Here is a 21,751-nt window from a genome sequence, read left to right as displayed (position 1 = left end):
ATTGCTGTGTTGGGTCTTCGTTGCTGCCCGCGGGCTTTCTCTAGTTGCGGCGAGCAGGGGCTACTCTTCATTGCGGTGCCTGGGCTTCTCATTGAGGTGGCTTCTCTTGTTGCGGAGCACGGGCTCTAGGTGCGTGGGCTTCAGTAGTTGTGGCACACAGGCTCAGTAGTTGTGGTGCACGGGCTTAGTTGCTCCGCGGCATGTGGGATCTTCCTGGACCAGGGCTCGAACCCGTGTCCCCTGCATTGGCAGGTGGATTCTTAACCACTGTGCCACCAGGGAAGCCCTCTCCTCTCTTGACCTCTTCTGGTTGGAATTCAATCTTTGGATCTCTTCTCCTGCCTTAATTACGGTTCCCTACTGGACATGGCCACCTCTCTGATTCTGTTACTTCTCTAATCTCATCTCCTCTTGAGCCATGTTAATCTCCTTCACAGTAGGCATATCTGCATAGTAGGCTCCCAATCTTCTTTAGGTATATGGTCAAATGTCATCTTTTTAGTGAGTCCTTCCCTGACCCCCATATCTAAAATGAAATACCCCTCTTTCTCATAAGTCTGTCTACTTAACAATAGAACTTAACAGTATTCAACATTCTGTATATTTTATCTGTTGTTTTTCTTACCACCACTAGAATATGCTGTCCTTAAGGACAGGAATTTGTCTGTTTATTTCTGTGTCTCCTAGCCTAGAAACAATGTCTAGCATACAGTCCATACTTAATACATATTTGCTCAATGAATGGTTTTCTTGTGTAGCTGTGTAAATTGGTCTCAAAATTTTACAATCAAAGTTCATATATTGACCCATTAAAGCAAGAAATCCATTATAGCATGATAATTTTTGAGTGCCTGCCATGTGTAAAACTATGTCCTTTTCCCAAGGCAATAGTTGGAGAAACAACTTTTTGTAACAAAATAAGAGACAAGAATAGTGTGTAATTGAATTCAAGATAGTGATACAGACATACCTCTGAATTCTCTTGGAGTGAAAAATAACTGTGTATTAGAGTGATTGGTAAAGGCAACTCCATAGATGGGAATTAAGGTAAAACGTAAAAGGTTTATAGATGTTGAATATGTGGGAAGAAAGGGAATTGGAGTCAAGGAATAAGGTTAAAGAGTGGGAACAGTCTGCATGACAGAAGAGTTTGTAATTGGGACTAGTAGGGTGATACAAGAGCAAAGGAAGATTCGAGTCAGATTGCTAAGGACCTTAAATATTTTACCAAGTGGTAAAAAGCCATTGCAATCATTGGAGCAGGGGAGTCCTGTGACAGAAATGGAAAGGTAAAGAAACATTGGCAAGTTTGTGCATACTGCATTTTGTCCTGGAATCACCAGATCTTTTAGCATGCTGGTGGAGCATTTCAGGGTAAGGAAGAGATATACATATATAGATTTCATCATGTACTTTCTCTTCAAGATTGTGTATGACTGTGTGATTTCTTGAATACTGTTTTATTAATAGATCTTCTGTTGAGACTAACATCGGACAATTGCAGTAGATTCCTCCGGCACTATAAAGCTTTACGAGAATAACTTGGCTGGGGAAGAACACATAGGAGTAGGGCCTCTGTAGTTTCTGGCAGCAGGTCCCAACACAGAATTAGCACAGATTCAGCTTCATCTCCTCCCCTTTCTGCATTGATAAGGATGAGGCTCAATGATGGTTCATGTTCAATTGATATTTGTTAATGAGGTAGTCCAAGTTCTCAGAGAGCTTTCTGGATCATCTACAAGTTAATATTTTTTTTCTAGTAGTTTTCATTGAGGTATATTTTATGAAGTTCTGATTCAAAGGAAATGTGTAATCTGTACATCTTTGAAGTAATGAGAATATTAAATTAACCAGATTCCTCAAATCCAATCCACTCTTAATCAGGTTAGTTGTTCATAAAACAGCACACGGTTTTGTTAAAGATGATACTACAGAATGTGTAGACGCCCTCTCCCAAACACCATCGTGCTCTCCTAGGGCCTCCCTTGTAGGCACTACAGGGAGGACCAGGCGGGGGGGCAGCTAGCAAGTGAGAAGGCCTGAGTTCCCCTGCTGCCTCAGAGGTATTAAAAGGGACTTCCCTTTCAGTTTTTTTTTTTTTTAAAGGCATTTTATTTATTTATTTATGGCTGTGTTGGGTCTTCGTTTCTGTGCGAGAGCTTTCTCCAGTTGCGGCAAGCGGGGGCCACTCTTCATCGCGGTGCGCGGGCCTCTCACTATCACGGCCTCTCTTGTTGCGGAGCACAGGCTCCAGACGCGCAGGCTCAGTAGTTGTGGCTCACGGGCCTAGTTGCTCCGCGGCATGTGGGATCTTCCTAGACCAGGGCTCGAACCCGTGTCCCCTGCATTGGCAGGCAGACTCTCAACCACTGCGCCACCAGGGAAGCCCCCCTTTCAGTTTTTAACTTCAGTTTTTCCATCAGTAAACTAGGGTGAAATTAAGCATGACATTTGTCATGTTTTTCACTTTTTTTTATAGAATTCTTTTTTAATTTATTAATTAGTTGTTTTTGGCTGCATTGGCTCTTTGTTGCTGCGCACGGGCTTCCTCTAGTTGCGGCAAGTGGGAGGTACTCTTCGTTGCGGTGCACGGGCTTCTCATTGCAGTGACTTCTCTTGTTGTGGAGCACAGGCTCTAGGAACGCGGACTTCAGTAGTTGTGGCATGCAGGCTTCAGTAGTTGTGGCACATGGGCTCAGTAGTTGTGGCTCGCAGGCTCTAGAATGCAGGCTCAGTAGTTGTGGCTCGCAGGCTCTAGAACGCAGGCTCAGTAGTTGTGGTGCACAGGTTTAGTTGCTCTGCAGCATGTGGGATCTTCCCGGACCAGGGCTCGAACCCGTGTCCCCTGCATTGGCAGGTGGATTCTTAACCACTGCGCCACCAGGGAAGTCCTTGTTTTTCACTTTAAGCTCACAATTTGAACAACTTTATGGGCTTCCTCACCTGTTTGTCTTATTGTGATTAAAGGGTCATCTTCCGCTAGATCAGTGCTTCTAAAACTGTGGTGAAGGGCCATTTTCTGTCTTGTGTTTTACTTTCAATCTGTTATAAACTGACACTTTTGAAAATACAATAAAAATGAATTTTCAGAAAAATGAAATTAAAGAAGACATGCAAAATATAGGCACACTTTTTTATTATTAGACTCAATAGATATAAAACAGTCAAATTGGTAAAAGTTTCTAGATAGTTTCTTAGTTTTGATATTTGTCACAAGCTGGTAGCAAATGGTTCTGGACTGGTCTTGGACCATGGACCACACTTTGAGTAGTATTGTACTACATGACAACTTTAAGGGTTTTAGGAGCGAAATCGTGGACAGTTGTGGGTCTGAGATCCTGAGCATAGGAAAATGAAGCCAGGATGGGAGACAAGAATAAGTTAAGTTTAAATAGAAAGCCAGGGGCTTCCCTGGTGGTGCAGTGGTTAAGAATCTGACTGCCAGTGCAGGGGACACAGGTTTGAGCCCTGGTCCAGGAAGATCCCACATGCCGTGGAACAGCTAAGCCCATGCACCACAACTACTGAGCCTGTGCTCTCGAGCCCCCAAGCCACAACTACTGAAGCCCGTGTGCCTAGAGCCTGTGCTCCGCAACAAGAGAAGCCACTGCAATGAGAAGCCCGTGCACCACAACTACTGAGCCTGCGTTCTCGAGCCCGCGAGCCACAACTACTGAAGCCCATGTGCCTAGAGCCTGTGCTCCGCAACAAGAGAAGCCACTGCAATGAGAAGCCCGCACACTGCAATGAAGAGTAGCCCCCGCTTGACGCAACTAGAGAAAGCCTGCGCACAGCAACGAAGACCCAATGCAGCCAAAAATAAATAAATAAAATAAATAAATAAATAGAAAACCCCAAATACTTTGTAAGAGGCAATGATCCTAAAATGCATCTCTGCACGTTTGAAAATGCGTCATCTGTGGTTTTGTTTTATTTTATTATTTTGGATTTTTTTTTTTCACTAAAGATCAGTCTTCCCCGAAGTGAGGTCCATGGAGTCAGTGCATCAAAATCATCTGGAGTGCTTGTTTAAAAAAAAAAACAAAAACAGATCCTCAGACCTGTAAAATCAGAATCTCTGGAGATGAAGCCCAGGAATTTGCATTTTAAAAATAAGTGTCTCTCCTTCCACCCCCAAGTAATTCTTATGTATAGAGAATTATTGCTGTGAGAATTTTAGTCGTGTGTGTGTGTGTGTGTGTGTTTTAAACCAATGATGAAATGAAACAATGAACTATACTGTCATTTTTTCCCTAGTTATATCGGAGGAAGAAAACGAACTAGGGCTCTTTTTAAAGTTCCAAGCAGAACGGGATACAACACAGGCTGGCAAAATGATGGATGCCACTGGCAAGGCACTCTGTTCTTCAGCCAAGCAAAGGTTTATCATGGTTTTGCATCATCCTTAAATTTGTAGTCAGTATGACAGTTTTGATGTGTGTAGTTAAATTTGCATATTTGTAAAGGTTTCTCTTCATTCCAGTTGAGGGTTAAAAGAGAAGTATATTGCAGTATATAGTTGTTTTGATGCCTAACTCTTATTTATTTTGAACTTAAAATAATTATTTAAAAATTGACATTCACAGGCTGCTTAATTCCTAGAAATAGACTTTAGGCCTGTACTTAAATTTCTTAAGTGGTTTAATGTAACAGAGGCACAGAATGGCTAAAATTTAAATATATATATATTTCTTTTCACTTTTTGGATATTATACTATCTATGAGGACATTGGAACTTTTCCTCTTTTTAGGCAGAGGAAATTTTGTCTTCTTAATTATATACTTTGCATTCATTATTTTACAACTTTTTAACATAAAGATACCTGCTGCAAAGAATCTCCTACAATTACTAAATAAAGCCAAAATCTTTGCATTTTCTAGAGAAAAATAAAAATAGATTTTATTGGACCTGTAATGACGATATATAACTTAAGTGGCTTTATTCTGAAACACCATATTAGTGCAAAAGTCCACCTTTAAGGAGCTGACAAAGAGAAAGCCAATAAAAGCCCCTCTATTGCCACTAAGTCAAAAGCAGACCAGAGGAGCTGGGTTTGACTTGTGTTTCTTAAATCTTTTTTTCTCTTGTTCTTATCCTCAGCTGCTAAGAATTTTATCCTCATTCCTTCATCTAGCATTTTATCTGCTTTTCTATACCCAAGTTTTCTCTAAATTTGTCAAAAGAAAGGCTTTCTGCTTATAGGATTATGCTTTATAAATATAGGATCTCTTTACTCAAGGAATTCTTTTCTAAATGGCAGATTTACTTGGCAGATTGTTTATACATGGATAAACATCTAAAATGTTGCAAAAATCATATATTGATATTTCCTAAAACAAGAAAAGGGAGAGAGATAAACACATCTTTATTAACAGTTCAAAGTTAACTGTATGATCCTTATTTGCTTTCTGATTTTCTTAGGCATCTTAATAATTTCCTGTGTATAGACTCATCTTGATAGCAAGTTATGCTTTATGGTTGTTTTTGTTTTATTTTGCTTATGGGATGTACATGCCTCTTATTTTTACCTCTCTGCCATTAGATTGGCTCTGTATACTCCGCTGTCTCGTCTTAAGCAAGAAGTAGCAACATTCAGTGAAAGGGCAGTGTCTGATACCTTGATGACAGTTAATCGGATGGAGCAAGCGCGCACAGAATATAGGGGAGCTCTGCTGTGGATGAAAGACGTATCCCAGGAACTGGACCCAGACACCTTAAAGCAAATGGAAAAGTTCCGAAAAGTATGAAAATACATCCCTTTTTTATGTTTTCTTGAAGCTCTACAGAGTAATTTAATCAAGAGTATAAAACGTCGGACTATTTTTGGAAAATGTGTTATCTTATAAATTCTTGGTTGCTTGGAAATCTTCAGTTAACGTACAGAAGGTTGTCACACTTTTTTTTTTTTTTTACTCTTTGAGTGGCATAATAGATCTACCTTTTAAATGTTGCCTACCTGGACTTTTAGGAGTTGTTTGCAGGAGGAAAACAGTTCATTAGTCAGGAAAAAAACCTTTAGTAAAAACTCATGTAAAATGATTATTAATTATAAGTGAAGGTTATCAAATTTTTCATTCTGCCACAATACATAGTTTGACCACAAACTGTTAAAGCAATGACATGTGTGAACATATATTTTGCTAAGTAAACTCCTTATTATAAATTGTATTCCCTGAATTTTCCATACATGAATAGTAAAATTCACTCACTCCTTCATAAAGTGCCTATAATAAAAATCCATATTTATATTTAGTATTGATGGAGTCTTTTTACTAGCTGTTACAAGTTCTTTGCCTCAATGATTACTCCAACAGACCTGGGCAGTAGCTGGACACATGGCCTCAGGCAACCTGTTATTCTGTCCCCTTTATAATCCTTGACAATTAGAATACACTCCAAGGGAGTGGTTGCACAACATTGTCAATGCACTAGTGTCACTGAATTGTACAGTTTTAAAACGGTTAAGTATATGTTATGTGAATTTCACCTCAATTAAAAAAAAAAAGAATACAATCCACACCTCTCGTCTAGACCCAGCTAGCCCTGCACAGTCTGATCCCTGGTCCCTCTGCTGCCACATCTTGTACAGTACTTACTTTCTGTGCTCCAGCCCTTTATATGCTTGAGGAAGGAATTGGCTCTACCCTATTCCTTCCTGCTCTGAAAACACCTCCCACACCCAGGACTTTTGTCCTTCCTTTTCCCTGGGTCTAGAAGGCTCTCCTCAGGGTCTTAGCAGGGCCCGCTCATCATCTTCCTATCCCAGTTCACACATCACGCATGAACTCACCAAGGACTTCCCTGACCATCTAATCAAAAGTTGTCACCCATTTCTGTTGCATTTATATATTATCTTTGTGACTTGAGATTATGTTATATATTTATTTTCTTTTTTTCCTGGGCCTCCTCACTCAGGGATGGTGTGGAACATTGTTTGTTCACCACAGCATCCCAGTGCCTGGAACAGTGCCTGGCACATAATAGATACCTCATAAGTATTTGTCGAATGAATGAATGAGTATATTTAAAGTTGAGTATTCACACTACTTGGTGATAAATGACTCATTTGTAAGAAATATAATAAGCCTGTATTTAAGTTTATAAATATATCTATGATTCAGAATTATTATTAATGTTTCTCAACACTTTTACTATGTCCTCTTTCCATTTATTCTTCTACTCTTTCTTAGCTAAATATTATCCATCAGTAGTTTTGGATGTTTGTTTTTATTTGGAATCTGTTTGGTTTTTTTTTCTTAACTATGTACTTTCTATCTTTCATCACATAGTTTCTCAGCATAAAGATATCTGCTGGAAAAAATCTCCTACAGTTACTAAAAATAACCAAAATCTTTTCCATTAATTTTGAAATAATACAGGGAAAGGGAATTAGTCTTCTTTATTACAATTTCATGTGTCTGAAAACATGTATCATAAACCTGTGTGGTATATTTATTTCTGTATTATAAGCAATAATAATTAACACTTTTGTGGTTGCAGGTACAGATCCAAGTGAGAAATAGCAAAGCTTCTTTTGACAAGTTAAAGATGGATGTTTGTCAGAAAGTGGATTTACTTGGAGCTAGTCGCTGCAATATGTTGTCTCATTCACTCGCTACCTACCAGGTACCCACCTCCATGGTCAGCATGTCCTTGCAGTAAAGATGAGTGGTGAGATTCCTTTTTAAAAGTTGTCTAAAGGGTGCAAAAAAAACTGTATAATTGATCAGATTCCTTTGACCTTGCTGAAATTGACTTACTGAGTTATGACATTCAGAATCATGAATGGAAAAGACTTTTCCAGTCTTTTCAGACTGGAAAAGACCTTAGGGTCTTTCTTTGCCTACTCCCATAGCTTCACATTATTCCCCTTGGTATCCTAGGAGAGACAGACAGACACTTTACGGACTGTCTAGGGTTGAGGAGGGGAACGTGGAGAGGAGGCAGGATTCAAGGCCTATTAGCCTTGGTTCATTCAGAGCTACTCTATGTTAAACTAGTTCTACATACAGTTTCATTTGAAGCAAATATGCTGTGGCCCTGAACTGCGGAGCCTGCTCTCTGGAGCCCGTGAGCCACAAGTACTGAGCCCGAATGCCAGAGCTACTGAAGCCTGCATGCCTAGAGCCCATGCTCTGCAACACTTCTCTATCATTTTATGGATGAGGAAAGTGAGAATTAAATGGCAATGTTGGGCTTAAAAACTTAAGTTTTCTAATTCTAGGTCTTGTGTTCTTTTCATTCTGCCAAACTGCCATTCCACGCCACTTTAATCTCAGAAGTCTCATTTGTGCTTACTTTATTCCAAATCATACATAAATAGCATACAATGAGTAAGTTAGATATTAACAGGTAGCAGTTACTGATTTTATCAGGTATTTGTAAATGGCAGAATAGGAGAATACGTTTTTTTACATGAGAAAACAATAACAAACTAAAGGAAATGGATATTCGCTGCTGCTTTTAGGGAATCTGCCTCATTCAGTTCAGCACTGTGGAATTCAAGAAATCAAGAGAGGATGCGCTTGAAAATAAAAGCATGTGACAGGACTTCCCCGGTGGCCCAGTGGTTAAGACTCCGTGCTTCCACTGCAGGGAGAATTACTTGAGTTAGCTTGGTAACACATTTTTTTTTTTTAATTATTATTTATTTATTTTTGGCTGTGTTGGGTCTTCGTTTCTGTACGAGGGCTTTCTCTAGGTGCAGCAAGTGGGGGCCACTCTTCATCGCGGTGCGCGGGCCTCTCACTATCACGGCCTCTCCCGTTGCAGAGCACAGGCTCCAGACGCGCAGGCTCAGTAGTTGTGGCTCACGGGCCTAGTTGCTCCGCGGCATGTGGGATCTTCCCAGACCAGGGCTCGAACCCATGTCCCCTGCATTGACAGGCGGATTCTCAACCACTGCGCCACCAGGGAAGCCGATAACACATTTTTTTGAGAAGTCTTTCTTGAACTCTAAATGAAAGTCCAAATTTAGTGGTACAAATTATTTTACTGCAATTAATAAAGGTTTGTATTATATGCTTACCAACATAAAGATTTATACATATACTTCTAATGCAAATACGATATTTTGGTGCTTTTACCATTTTTCTTTTGGATTCCTCAGACGGTGTTCTAATCTGCCAGTTTCATTCTCTCGGCTGCAATTACTCTCTAGCTGGCTCCAGTGTACATTTCAGTGCTGTATACAGATAGGCACACATACATGCAGATACAATGCCAATTCTTATGGAGAATTACTGTTTACAGTGCTTGCTGGTTCCCCAAACTTGGAAATTGATTTTAGTTCCTACTTCTTATTATCTGACAACTATTCATCTACTATAGTGAGGAAAAATAGCACTGAAAAAAGAGGAGACGAAGGAGAACTGTAGTGTCACCTTTTCTTTTTCTGCAGAGGACACTGCTTGGATTCTGGGAGAAAACAGCTCGAATGATGTCCCAAATCCATGGGACCTGTATTGGCTTTCATCCATATGATTTTGTAGCTCTCAAGGTACATTTCTTTCAATGGTCTTTTCTTAGATTTATTACACTTCATTTGGATAATAATTTTGAAACTACTTTTTGCTAAGCCTAATTTCAACTTTACAAAACACTGGGAAACGTTTTTCTACACTCTTTCAGCCATTTTTCTGAAGTTCCCTGATTCCAGATTCTACCAGCAGCACTAAACAAATACATGGAAATACTGCTGGTGGGCTCAAGATATTATTAGTAGGGTGGGGGGAAGGGGGACTAAAAGAGAAAGTGAAAAGAAAATTAAAATACAAAAGAGAGAAAAGGTTATGGAAAGGAAAAACTTGAGAGGAACAAGTGATGGAAAGTGGTAATGTGTTTTCAAAAATGACCACATTACCCTCCTGACAATTTTAGGAGTTAAAGAAAAATCTCCTTGCTTTACTTTTACACTCATGTCATAGATGTGATTCATGATACAAAAATTATGCCAGTTTTGGTCATTATGTATGTGTGGTTGCCTCTGAAGAGACTACTGTATTAGGTCAGCTCTTTCTGTAACACCTACATGAAAATGTACCCTTCCTGTCAACCTTCTGTGCATATGGCTTATCCAGCAGAGATGCACTGTGTTAATCATTTCTTCCGTTCTGGTAAGCTAGGTTTCAGTACCTTTGAACTTATCATTCTGCTTTATTTTCAGTAGAGCTTGAAAATGTTGAGTGTGCCTAAGTTGAATGTGATATCTGTGATGGGTTCATATCCTGCAACTGTATATTACAGGGGCTTAGTATGGATTTTTAAGTCAGGTTCTGACATAGCATCTTCTGTTTTTGGTAGATGCCCTTGAATTCGTTTTATGTTGTTGTGTATGTGTTTTGTTTTTTACTTTTTCTATGTTAATGCTTTACTGTATAGCATACTGTGTATTTAGGGAAATTTAATATCCAATTTCTGCTCAGACTTGAAGTTGAAAATCTTTAGTTGTATTTAGAACGTTGCAGTACCGGCTGGCGACACAGTGTAAGTCTTCTTTTTCTTTGGCATATCACAGAGTGGTGAACCCTGTGGCTGGCCCATGGTGTGCGTAGTGGCTACAGGCTGCCAGGAGACAAAGGACACAGGGCTCGGGTCAAATTACATCAGCATACATCTCCCATATCTCACACTTTCTACTTCATAACTCTTCCTATTTTATATTGTTCTTTAGAATTTTTGTTCTCATTTTCGTTTGTGCAAAGAGAGCAACAGATTCTTTGCATCTACTTAACATTGAATTTCTTACCCTTAGCAACTACAAGACACTCCAATCAAGCTTACTGAAGACCACAAGGAAGAACGAATAGAAGACAGTTCTCTCCCGGAAAACCTCAATAAGTAAGCAGACAAAAGTTATAAATCATGTTATGGAAGTCCTGGATACCATTACCATTGTACCATATATTTGGAAAGAGTTGCTTCTTCTTTGGTTTACCGAATACTTATTTCTCTGTCATTTTTCCTGTTAACGTTAAACGTTTGTTTTGAAACCTACCACCCACCCTCCCCCATTTTTAACATGGCAGGCAAAGTTGATGATAGGAATACAGAACAGTTTGGGTGATAAACCCAAATTCTATAGTGTGGGAGACTGAGCCTTGTATTAAGAGCCTCTACCTAGTGAATCCCAGAAGGGGCAGCTTGCAAAAGAAAGGGACAGGTGCCAGCAGCTATGAGACAGAAGCTATGGAAAATCTGTCTCCAAAACAACACAGATGGGACTGGGATTGGTTACCTGAAAATGGAGGCTCTTGCTGTGCACATCTTTCACGTTGCCTCTTTCCTTCCCTTTAATTACATTTTACCTTTGTTTTCCTTTCAGAACTGCCACTTGTCATTTTAACCAGACTGCACTGAGTTTAATAGCGAACCCAGAAATAGGCCCAAACAATGACAACCATATATTGTTGAGTGGAAGGGGATCTGAAATATAAGTATTTCACCCTTTTCTCTAGGGGGAAATACAAATGTTTTTACTAACTTAGATATATAAATGTTTTAGTATATAGATTACACAATCAAATGTATAGATATGAATTAAATGTATTAACTTCGTTATACATTGACATTTAAAATTGTACATTAAGTATATTAAATTGGTAAATATTTCCGTTACCACATTTTATGAAAGTTTTATTCAGAATCTTCTCATACATCTTCAGCATTATGAAAGCTACCTTATTTTAAAACAATTTTATTTATTTATTTTATTTTTGGCTGCATTGGGTCTTCGTTGCTGCGCGCAGGCTTTCTCTAGCTGCATCGAGTGGGGGCTACGCTTTGTTGTGGTGTGCGAGCTTCTCATTGTGGTGGCTTCTCTTGTTGTGGAGCACAGGCTTTAGGCACGCGGGCTTCAGTAGTTGTGGCTTGGAGGCTCTAGAGCACAGGCTCAGTAGTTGTGGTGCACGGGCTTAGTTGCTCCTCGGCATGTGGGATCTTCCTAGACCAGGGATCGAACCCATTTCCCCTGCATTGGCAGGCGAATTCTTAACCACTGCGCCACCAGGGAAGTCCGAAAGCTACCTTTTGAGTTAACTAACAGATTCCAAAACACTTCATCTTCTCTTCCATTCAGAGTGTTTAAAACACCATCTATCTATTCTGTCGTTGGAAATTTCATCCCAAATCAAGGTATCTGCTCTGTAGGCTTATTTTTGTAGTATTTGCAAATAAATACTATATTGCTTTTTAAGTGTCTTTAAAGACTTTATTTTTTTTATTTTTTTTTATTTATGGCTGCGTTGAGTCTTTGTTGCTGTGCACAGGCTTTCTCTAGTTGTGGTGAATGGGGGCTACTCTTCACTGCAGTGCGTGGGCTTCTCATTGCGGTGGCTTCTCTTGCTGAGGAGCACAGGCTCTAGGCACACGGGCTTCAGTAGTTGTGGCACACAGGCTTAGTTGCTCTGCGGCATGTGGGATCTTCCCAGACCAGGGCTCGAGCCCGTGTCCCCTGCATTGGCAGGCGGATTCTTAACCACTGTGCCACCAGGGAAGTCCCAAAAGACTTATTTTAGGGGCTTCCCTGGTGGCGCAGTGGTTGAGAATCTGCCTGCCAATGCAGGGGACACGGGTTCGAGCCCTGGTCTGGGAAGATCCCACATGCCGCAGAGCAACTAGGCCCGTGAGCCACAATTACTGAGCCTGCGCGTCTGGAGCCTGTGCTCCGCAACAAGAGAGGCCGCGATAATGAGAGGCCCGCGCACCGCGATGAAGAGTGGCCCCCACTTGCCACAACTAGAGAAAGCCCTCGCACAGAAACGAAGACCCAACACAGCCATAAATAAATAAGTAAATAAATAAAAATTAAACTTAAAAAAAAAAAAAAGACTTATTTTAAAAAACCCTCCAATACTAGAGTTGTGAGGTTATACCCCAGGAATAATAACTAAATCTGGTTCAATTTCTTTATCTCATTTTTTTATTATTATACCAGATGGATGATATAAATTTCCAAAATTAGTATTGGTTTGGAATGTTTTAGGCCAATGTGCCTTCTTTTGTAAACATCACTTTGTTGTTCAAAATACAGTATTCCATTTTTTCTACAATTCTTCACTCCCTCTAGTTCCCAAGTATTCTTGAGCAAAATTTTTTTTTATACATCTTTATTGGAGTATAATTGCTTCACAATGCTGTGTTAGTTTCTGTTGTACAACAAAGTAAATCAGCCTTATGCATACATATATCCCCATATCCCCTCCCTCTTGAGCCTCCCTCCCACCCTCCCTATCCCACCCCTCTAGGTCTTTGCAAAGCACGGAGCTGATCTCCCTGTGCTATGCTGCTGCTTCCCACTAGCTATCTATTTTACATTTGGTAGGGTATATATGTCAATGCTATTCTCACTTTGCCCCAGCTTCCCTCCCCACCCCCGTGTCCTCAAGTCCATTCTCTATGTCTGCGTCTTTATTCCTGCCCTGCTGCTAGGTTCATCAGTACCATTTTTTTTAGATTCCATACATATGCATTAGCATATGGTATGTGTTTTTCTCTTTCTGACTTACTTCACTCTGTATGACAGACTCTAGGTCCATCCACCTCACTACAAATAACTCAATTTCATTTCTTTTTATGGCTGAGTAATATTCCATTGTATATATGTGCCACATCTTCTTTATCCATTCATCTGTCGATGGACACTTAGGTTGCTTCCATGTCCTGGCTATTGTAAATAGTGCTGCAGTGAACATTGTGGTACATGTCTCTTTTTGAATTATGGTTTTCTCAGGGTATATGCCCAGTAGTGGGATGAACAAAAAACCTTTTAATGCTTGAAAACTAAACTTCATACTTGATGGCGTTGGTGACAGATGTTCTCTGTGGTATAGTATTTAGCACAGCGTTTACCATGCTGAACGTGGTGCTTGGTGCTTCATCAATACTCAGTAAATATACATTGAAAGGATAAGAGGTGAAGGATTATTTTTACAGTCTGTGTAGCTCTAGAGAAGAAGATTTGTCTCAGACAGATTTTAGGAGATCTACCAGACAACTTTTTTTTTTTTTTTAAAGTGTTCTTTTTTTTAATTAATTAATTAATTTATTTATTTATTATTTTATTTATGGCTGTGTTGGTCTTTGTTTCTGTGCGAGGGCTTTCTCTAGTTGTGGTAAGCGGGGGCCACTCTTCATCGCGGTGCGCGGGCCTCTCACTATCGCGGCCTCTCGTTGCGGAGCACAGGCTCCAGACGCGCAGGCTCAGTAGTTGTGGCTCACGGGCTTAGTTGCTTCACGGCATGTGGGATCTTCCCAGACCAGGGCTCGAACCCATGTCCCCTGCATTGGCAGGCAGATTGTCAACCACTATGCCACCAGGGAAGCCCCAGACAACTATTTTATATGTCTCCTCAGTTAAAAAAAATTTTTTTTAAGCCACATAAAACTGTTTGTAGAGTATGAGTCCCAAATGTATTTTAACCAAAATCTTTGGATTTTTTTGTCTTTACTTTAGGTTAGTTTTGTCAGATGAGGCAGTGAGCTTGGGAAGTGAACCAGGTAAGATGGTAAATTCATTAAAATGTGAAATGATCACATTTAAATGTCAAAACAGTTTGTTACAGCCTTTGGGGGTTGTGTTAATATCCATTCAATTAAAAAATGTTAAGTCCCTTTATAAGTCTCTTCTGTACAAACTTGAGTTCGCCTTTTTTCCCAGCTTTATTGAGGAGCTGTAATTGACATGTAACACTGTAAGTTTAAGGTGCACAGTGTGATGATTTGGTATATGTTAGTATTGCAAAATGATTTTCACCATAAGATTAGTTAACACATCTATCATCTCACATAGTTACCATATTTATTTTGGGCATAAGAACATTTAAGATTTACTCTCTTAGCAATTGTTTTTAACTATAGTTACATGCTATATGTTAGATCCCCAGAACTTACTCATCTTATAACTGGAAGGTTGTACCCTTTGGCCAATCTCCCCATTTCCCGCATCCCCCAGGCCCTAGCAACCACCAGTCTACTCTCTGTCTCTAGGAGTTCGGCTTTTTTAGATCTCACATTTAAGTGAGATCATAGTGTCTTCCTCTGTCTGACTTATTTCACTTAACGTAATGCCCTCTTGAACAGCAATGAACCAGCGCGGCAATGAACATGAGGGTGCAGATACCACTTTGAGATAGTGATTTCATTTCCTTTGTATATAAACCCTGAAGTGGAATTGCTGGATCATATAGTAGTTCTATTTTTAATTTTTTGAGGAACCTCCATACTGTTTTTCATAATGGCTATACCAATTTAGACATTCCCACCAACAGTACACAAGGCTTCCTTTTTCTCCACATCACCACCAGCATTTATCTCCTGTCTTTTTTATAACAGCCATTCTAACAGGCATAGGTGATATTTCATTGTGGTTTTGATTTGTATTTGATTTCATTAGTACTGTTGAGCACCATTTCGTGTCCCTATTGGCCATTTATATGTCTTTGGTTGGAAAAATGTCTACTTTACCCATTTTAAAAATCAGATTATTGTTGGTTTTTTAAATATTGAGTTGTATGAGTGCATTATATATTTTAATATGAACGCCTTATCACATCTATGGTGTGCAGATATTTTACCTATTCTGCCAATTGCCTTTTCATTTTCTTGATCTTTTTTTTTTCCCCAGAGATTTTTAGTTTGATGTAGTCCCACTTGTTTATTTTTGCTTTTGTGTCTTGAGCTTTTTGTGTCATATACCAAAAATCATTGCCAATACCAGCGTCAAGGAGTTTTTTCTCTGTTTTTTATTCTAGGAGTTTTACAGATTCAGATTATTACATTTAAGTCTTTAATCCATTTTGAGTTAATTTTTGTGAGTGGTGTAAGATAAGAGTTTAATTTCATTCTTTTGCATGTGAATATCCAGTAAGTATAGCTACCCCTGCTCTCTTTTGCATTCCATTTGCATGGAATATGTTTTTCTATCCCTCCACTCTCAATCTTTGTGTATGTATCCTTAAAGCTAAAGTGAGTCTCTTGTAGGCAGCATGGATCTTGTTTTTTTTAATCCGTTCAGTGGGTAAAATGTCTTTTGATTGGAGAATTTAATCCATTTACATTTAATTATTGATAAGTAAGGATTTACTAATGCCATTTTGTTCATTGTTTTCTGACTGTTTTGTAGTTCCTTTGTTCCCTTATTCCTTTCTTGCTATCTTCCTTTGTGACTTGATGACTTTTTGTGGTGGTATGCTTTGATTCTTTTATCTTAACTTTTTATGTACCTATTACAGGGTTTTTTTGGTGATTACCATGAGGCTTATAATAAAATGTCTTATACTTATAACATTATTTTAGGCTGATAACAATTTAATTTGATAGCATACAGAAACTCTATACTTCTACTTCTCCTCCCCTCACATTTTAGGTTATTGATGTTACAGTTTACATGTCTTTTACATTGTGTGTCCAATAACAAATTATTATAGTTATTTTTAATATGTTTGTTTTTTAAATTTTAAACTGGAATTGAAAGTGATTTATGCACCACTGTTACAATATTACAGAATCTGACTATGACTATATATTTACCTTTACTGATGAGTTGTACACATTCATGCATTTTTACAAGGTTAATTGGCATCCTTTTATTTCAGCTTGTAAAGTGACATTTAGCATTTCTTATAAGGCAGGTCTAGTGGTAATGAACTTTCTCAACTTTTGTTTGTTTGAGAAAGTCTTTATCAGGTCTTCATTTCTGAAGGACAGCTCTGCTGATACAGTATTCTTCATTGATATTTTTTCTTTCCAATATTTTGGATATATCGTCCCACTCTCTCCTGGCCTGCAAAGTTTCTCCAGAGAAATCTGCTTATGGTTTTATAGGGTTTCCCTTGAATGTGACAAGTCACTTTTCTCTTGCTGCTTTCAAAATTCTGTCATTGACTTTAGACAGTTTAACTATAATGGGTCACAGTCTCTGGTTGGGTGAACTTGCTGCCCCTGCTCTCAGGTGGTGGAGGTGGTCAGGCTACTTGCCGGGCTCTGTGTTCAAGCAGTTCTGCTGGCTGGGCTCTGTGGTCAGGTGGTGCTGTGCTCTAGGGTCAGACAGTGTTACTAGCTGGGCTCTACAATCACCTCCAGTCAGGCAGGGTCACTGGCTGTGCTCCCTCACCAGGTGCTGCTGCTGCCTGGCCTCTGCATGCAGGTGGGGCTGCAGCAGGGCTTCACGATCTGATGCAGCCTCAGCCTGTACTTTGCAATCAGGCAGAGCCACAGGCCGAGTTTCATAACTGGGCAGGACTATCGCTGTGCTCGGCTTTTGGGCAAGGTCGCTGGCCAGACTTCCTGGTAGGGTGGGGCCTCATACTGTACCCCACAGTTGGGGGGTGTCATTGACTGGGCTCCCTGCCTAAGTGAGACTGCAGGATGTGCCCAGCAACTGGGCATAGACGTAGGCTGGGCTCTGCTGCCAGGCAGGGCTATAGACTGGGGTGTGCTGCTGGGCAGTACTGTGAGCTGGGCTGGGAGGCTCCCCAGGGTCCCTTTTAGGGCATCCTGGTCAGGTGGGCTGGGGCCATGCTCCCCTGTTGGGTGGGGCTGCTGACTTGCTTCCCTGCCTGGGCAGGCAGTAGGATATGCTCTGCAGCTGCCCCGGATCTCAGTCCAGGCTTCCTGGTCAGGCAGAACTGGAGGCTCTGCTCAGCAATGAGTTAGCTTTCAAGCAGTACCTAATTAGAGGGTCCAGTTGTCTTCTTTAGGGAATTCTGGTCTTCTCTAAGATAGGTGCTTTTAGTGTAGATATTCATTTCACAGGGTTGTATGATTGTTTCAAAATTATCCTCATATTTAAATTCGTGTTCTTATTTTTTTTCGTGTTCTTATTTTTTAATAAATATATATTATATGTACAGTCAACATATATATGAATTACTCTAGCTTTGGAGCCAGAAAAATCTGGGTTTGAGTGCTGGCTTTTTTTTTAAAACAAGTCATTTATGCCTCTTTCATTTTTCTTATCTGAAAAATGAGTCATACACTCCTGCCTTGCAGGACATTAGGGCTAGATATATTTATCAACTATATAGCACACAGTAGGTGTCCAATAAATGTGATAGGTATTTTTAAGCATACACATAAATACAGACCATATTGATAAAAGAAACTAAGAAACTATAATAATCATGAGCTCATATATCTAACATACCTTCAGACTTACGTTCCAAAGATTAGCTAATTTTGCATGTATAATCCTGTACCTAAGTAGAGAATATTTTTTTAACAGTCATAAATGAAATATAATGGACATTGTTGTAGTTTCACTATCCATCTATAGTATTATTTTGTCTTTTAAAGCCTGCTGTATCAGCAGTTATATCCCTTTTCTTATTGAAGTATAGTTTATGTACAATATTATATGTTACAGTGTACAGCATAGTGATTCACAATTTTTAAAGGTTATGCTCCATTTATATTGGGTTGGCCAAAAAGTTCTTTTGGGGTTTTCCATAACATCTTATGGAAAAACCCAAATGAACTTTTTGGCCAACCCACCAATTATTATAAAATATTGGTTATATTCTGTGTGTTATACAATATATCCTTATAGCTTATTTTATATGTAATAGTTTGTACCTTTTAACCTCATACCCCAAAATTGCACTTCCCTCTTCCCTCTCCCTACTGGTAACTACTAGTTGGTTCTCTGTATCTGTGTGCCTGGGGTTTTTTTGTTATGTTCACTAGTTTGTTGTATTTTTTAGATTCCACATATAAGTGACATCATAGTATTTGTCTTTCTCTGTCTGACTTATTTCACTTAGCATAATACCCTCCAAGTCCATCCACATTGCTGCCAATGGCAAAAATAAACTCAAAATGGATTAAAGACCTAAATGTAAGGCTGGAAACCATAAAAGTCCTAGAGGAAAACATATGCAGAACACTCTCTGACATAAATCATAGCAATATTTTTTTGGATTCATCTCCTAAAGCAAGGGAAATAAAAGCAAAAATAAACGCATGGGACCTAATCAAACTTAAAAGCTTTTGCACAGCAAAGGAAACCATCAACAAAATGAAAAGGCAACCTATGCAATAGGAGAAACAATTTGCAAATGATGTGACTGATAAGGGGTTGTTATCCAAAATACATAAACAGCTCATACAACTCAACATCAAAAAAACAACCTAATTAAAAAATGGGGGGCTTCCCTGGTGGCGCAGTGGTTGAGAATCTGCCTGCTAATGCAGGGGACACGGGTTCGAGCCCTGGTCTGGGAAGATCCCACATGCCACGGAGCAACTGGGCCCGTGAGCCACAGCTACTGAGCCTGCGCGTCTGGAGCCTGTGCCCCGCAACGGGAGGGGCCGCGATAGTGAAAGGCCCGCGCACCGCGATGAAGAGCGGTCCCCGCACCGCGATGAAGAGTGGCCCCCACTTGCCGTAACCAGAGAAAGCCCTCGCACGAACCGAAGACCCAACACAGCCAAAAATAAATAAATAAATAAATAAAGTAGCTATAAAAAAAAAAAAAAAAAAAATTTGAACTTTAAAAAAAAAAAAAAAATGGGCAGAAGACCTGAATAGACATCTTTCCGAAGAAGACATACAGATGGCCAACAGGAACATGAAAATATGCTCAGCATTGTTAATCATCAGAAAAATGCAAATTAAAACCATAATGAGATACCACCTCACACCTGTCAGAATGGCTATCATCAAAAAGACCACAAGTAACAAATGTTGGTGAGAATATGGAGAAAAGGGAACCCTCGTACACTGCTGGTGGGAATGTAAATTGGTGCAGCCACTGTGGAAAAAAGTATAGAGGTTTCTCCAAAAACTAAAAATAAGACTGCCATATGACCCAGCAATTCCACTCCTGGGTATGTATGCAAAAAAACCCCCAAAACAGTTATTCAAAAAGATACATGCATTTCAATGTTCATAGCAGCATTACTTACAATTGCCAAGATGTGGAAGCAACCTAAATGTCCATCAATAGATGAATGGATAAAGAAGATGTAGTGTATATGTACTCAGTCATAAAAAATAATGAAAATTTGCCATTTGCAACAACATGGATGGACTTGGAGGGTATTCTGCTAAGTGAAATAAGTCAGAGAAAGACAAATACTGTATGATGTCGCTTATATGTGGAATCTAAAAAATACAACACACTAGTGAACATAACAAAAAACCCCCAGGCACACAGATATAGAGAACCAACTAGTAGTTACCAGTGGGGAGAAGGAGGAGGGGAGGGGAAAAATAGGGCTAAAGGATTAAGAGGTACAAACTACTGTGTATAAAATAAATAAGCTACAAGTATATATTGTACAACACAGGAAATATAGTCAACATTTTATAATAATTATAAATGGAGCATAACCTTTAAAAATTATGAGCCACTATGTTGTACACTTGTAACATATAATATTGTACATCAACTATATTGCAATAAAATTCTTTTTTTTTTTTAATTTTATTTATTTATTTTTGGCTGTGTTGGGTCTTCATTTCTGTGCGAGGGCTTTCTCTAGTTGCGGCAAGTGGGGGCCACTCCTCATCGCGGTGCGCGGGCCTCTCACTATCGCGGCCTCTCTTGTTGTGGAGCACGGACTCCAGACACGCAGGCTCAGTAATTGTGGCTCACGGGCCTAGTTGCTCCGTGGCACGTGGGATCCTCCCAGACCAGGGCTGGAACCCGTGTCCCCTGCATTGGCAGGCAGACTCTCAACCACTGCACCACTAGGGAAGCCCTAAAATTCTTTTTTAATTAAAAATGGTCCTAATAATAGTTGAAGATGTAAAAATCTTGGATTTTGTTTTTTTTTTTTAATTCTTTTTTTTTTTTTTGCCACACTGCATGGCATGAGGAATCTTAGTTCCCCAACCAGGGATCAAACCCTGGCCCCGGCAGTGAAAATGCCAAGTCCTAACTCCTGGTCCACCAGGGAATTCCCTATCTTGGATTTTTTTTTTTTTTTTTTTTGGTCTCTGTCTATACTGGGTTGCAAATTAGGTAGAGATGTGGGAAACAGACTCTAAGAAACTGGCTCCTAGTGTAGTAATAGGGCATAATTTATCTCAATATAGGCCCAAAACTTAGAGATAATTTTTTTAAAAAATAATGTTTGCCTATGGGTTTTTTGTTTGTATGTTTGATTTTTTAATGTTGAACATTAAACATTAGAAAAATATGCTGTCTTTTAAGTACATGTGTTTGATCTTTCCCTTCATATGAAATCACTACTGTAAATGAGAAATGTGGAGATGCTGCTCACAGCTATGCACAGCTCTCAGAAGAACAAAGCAGCCTTTGAATTAACATACGTACAACATACCCTGTTAGGAACAGGGATTTGAGCCAGGCTGTCTGGTTTGAACCTGCGCTCCACTGTTAAGTAATTGTGTGACCTTGAGCAAGTTACTCGACTTCTTGCCTTGCTAGTGCCTCATCTGCGAGGTGGGGATGCCTTGGTCATGGCACTACCCGGCAGGGTTTTTTTGAGGATCTCCATGGTAACGTGCGCCAAGCCCTGAGAAGAGCACCAGGGACTCAGCAAGCTCTGTAGCCACATTAGCTGTTACTAGTTTCCAGGTCCCCACACCTTGCAGTATAGGATATGGAAGTTTGGCACAAAAATTGCATCAACTTCACAGTTTTGCTAAGTGTCAGCTCGTCTTAGAGCATCTGTCCAGGGCCTGTGCTAGGCCCAGGGAACACAGAGATGACCAGCTCCACTCCTCCACCAGGAAATCCTGAGTCTGATACAGGCATGAGCAAATAAACCAGTAGAAGGCAGCAT

At 39.7% G+C, this 21,751-nt stretch overlaps 1 protein-coding gene across 1 annotated transcript in view; it reads left to right on the top strand.

Moving 5' to 3' along the window:
• The window catches only part of ICA1L (islet cell autoantigen 1 like), a 72,577-nt gene that overhangs the window by 32,659 nt on the left and 18,167 nt on the right, over positions 1-21,751 (top strand). Inside the window, exons 4-9 of the mRNA XM_007190548.2 lie at positions 4,258-4,381; positions 5,544-5,742; positions 7,502-7,627; positions 9,402-9,500; positions 10,755-10,840; positions 14,454-14,497. Of these exons, the coding sequence (XP_007190610.2) occupies positions 4,258-4,381; positions 5,544-5,742; positions 7,502-7,627; positions 9,402-9,500; positions 10,755-10,840; positions 14,454-14,497 (678 nt within the window). The remainder of the gene's footprint in view (positions 1-4,257; positions 4,382-5,543; positions 5,743-7,501; positions 7,628-9,401; positions 9,501-10,754; positions 10,841-14,453; positions 14,498-21,751) is intronic.

The sequence above is a fragment of the Balaenoptera acutorostrata genome, chromosome 8 (assembly GCF_949987535.1).
Source record: "Balaenoptera acutorostrata chromosome 8, mBalAcu1.1, whole genome shotgun sequence".
NCBI lineage: Eukaryota > Metazoa > Chordata > Mammalia > Artiodactyla > Balaenopteridae > Balaenoptera > Balaenoptera acutorostrata.
Note: the sequence above shows the minus strand (reverse complement) of the source record. Positions and strands in the feature narration are given on the sequence as shown.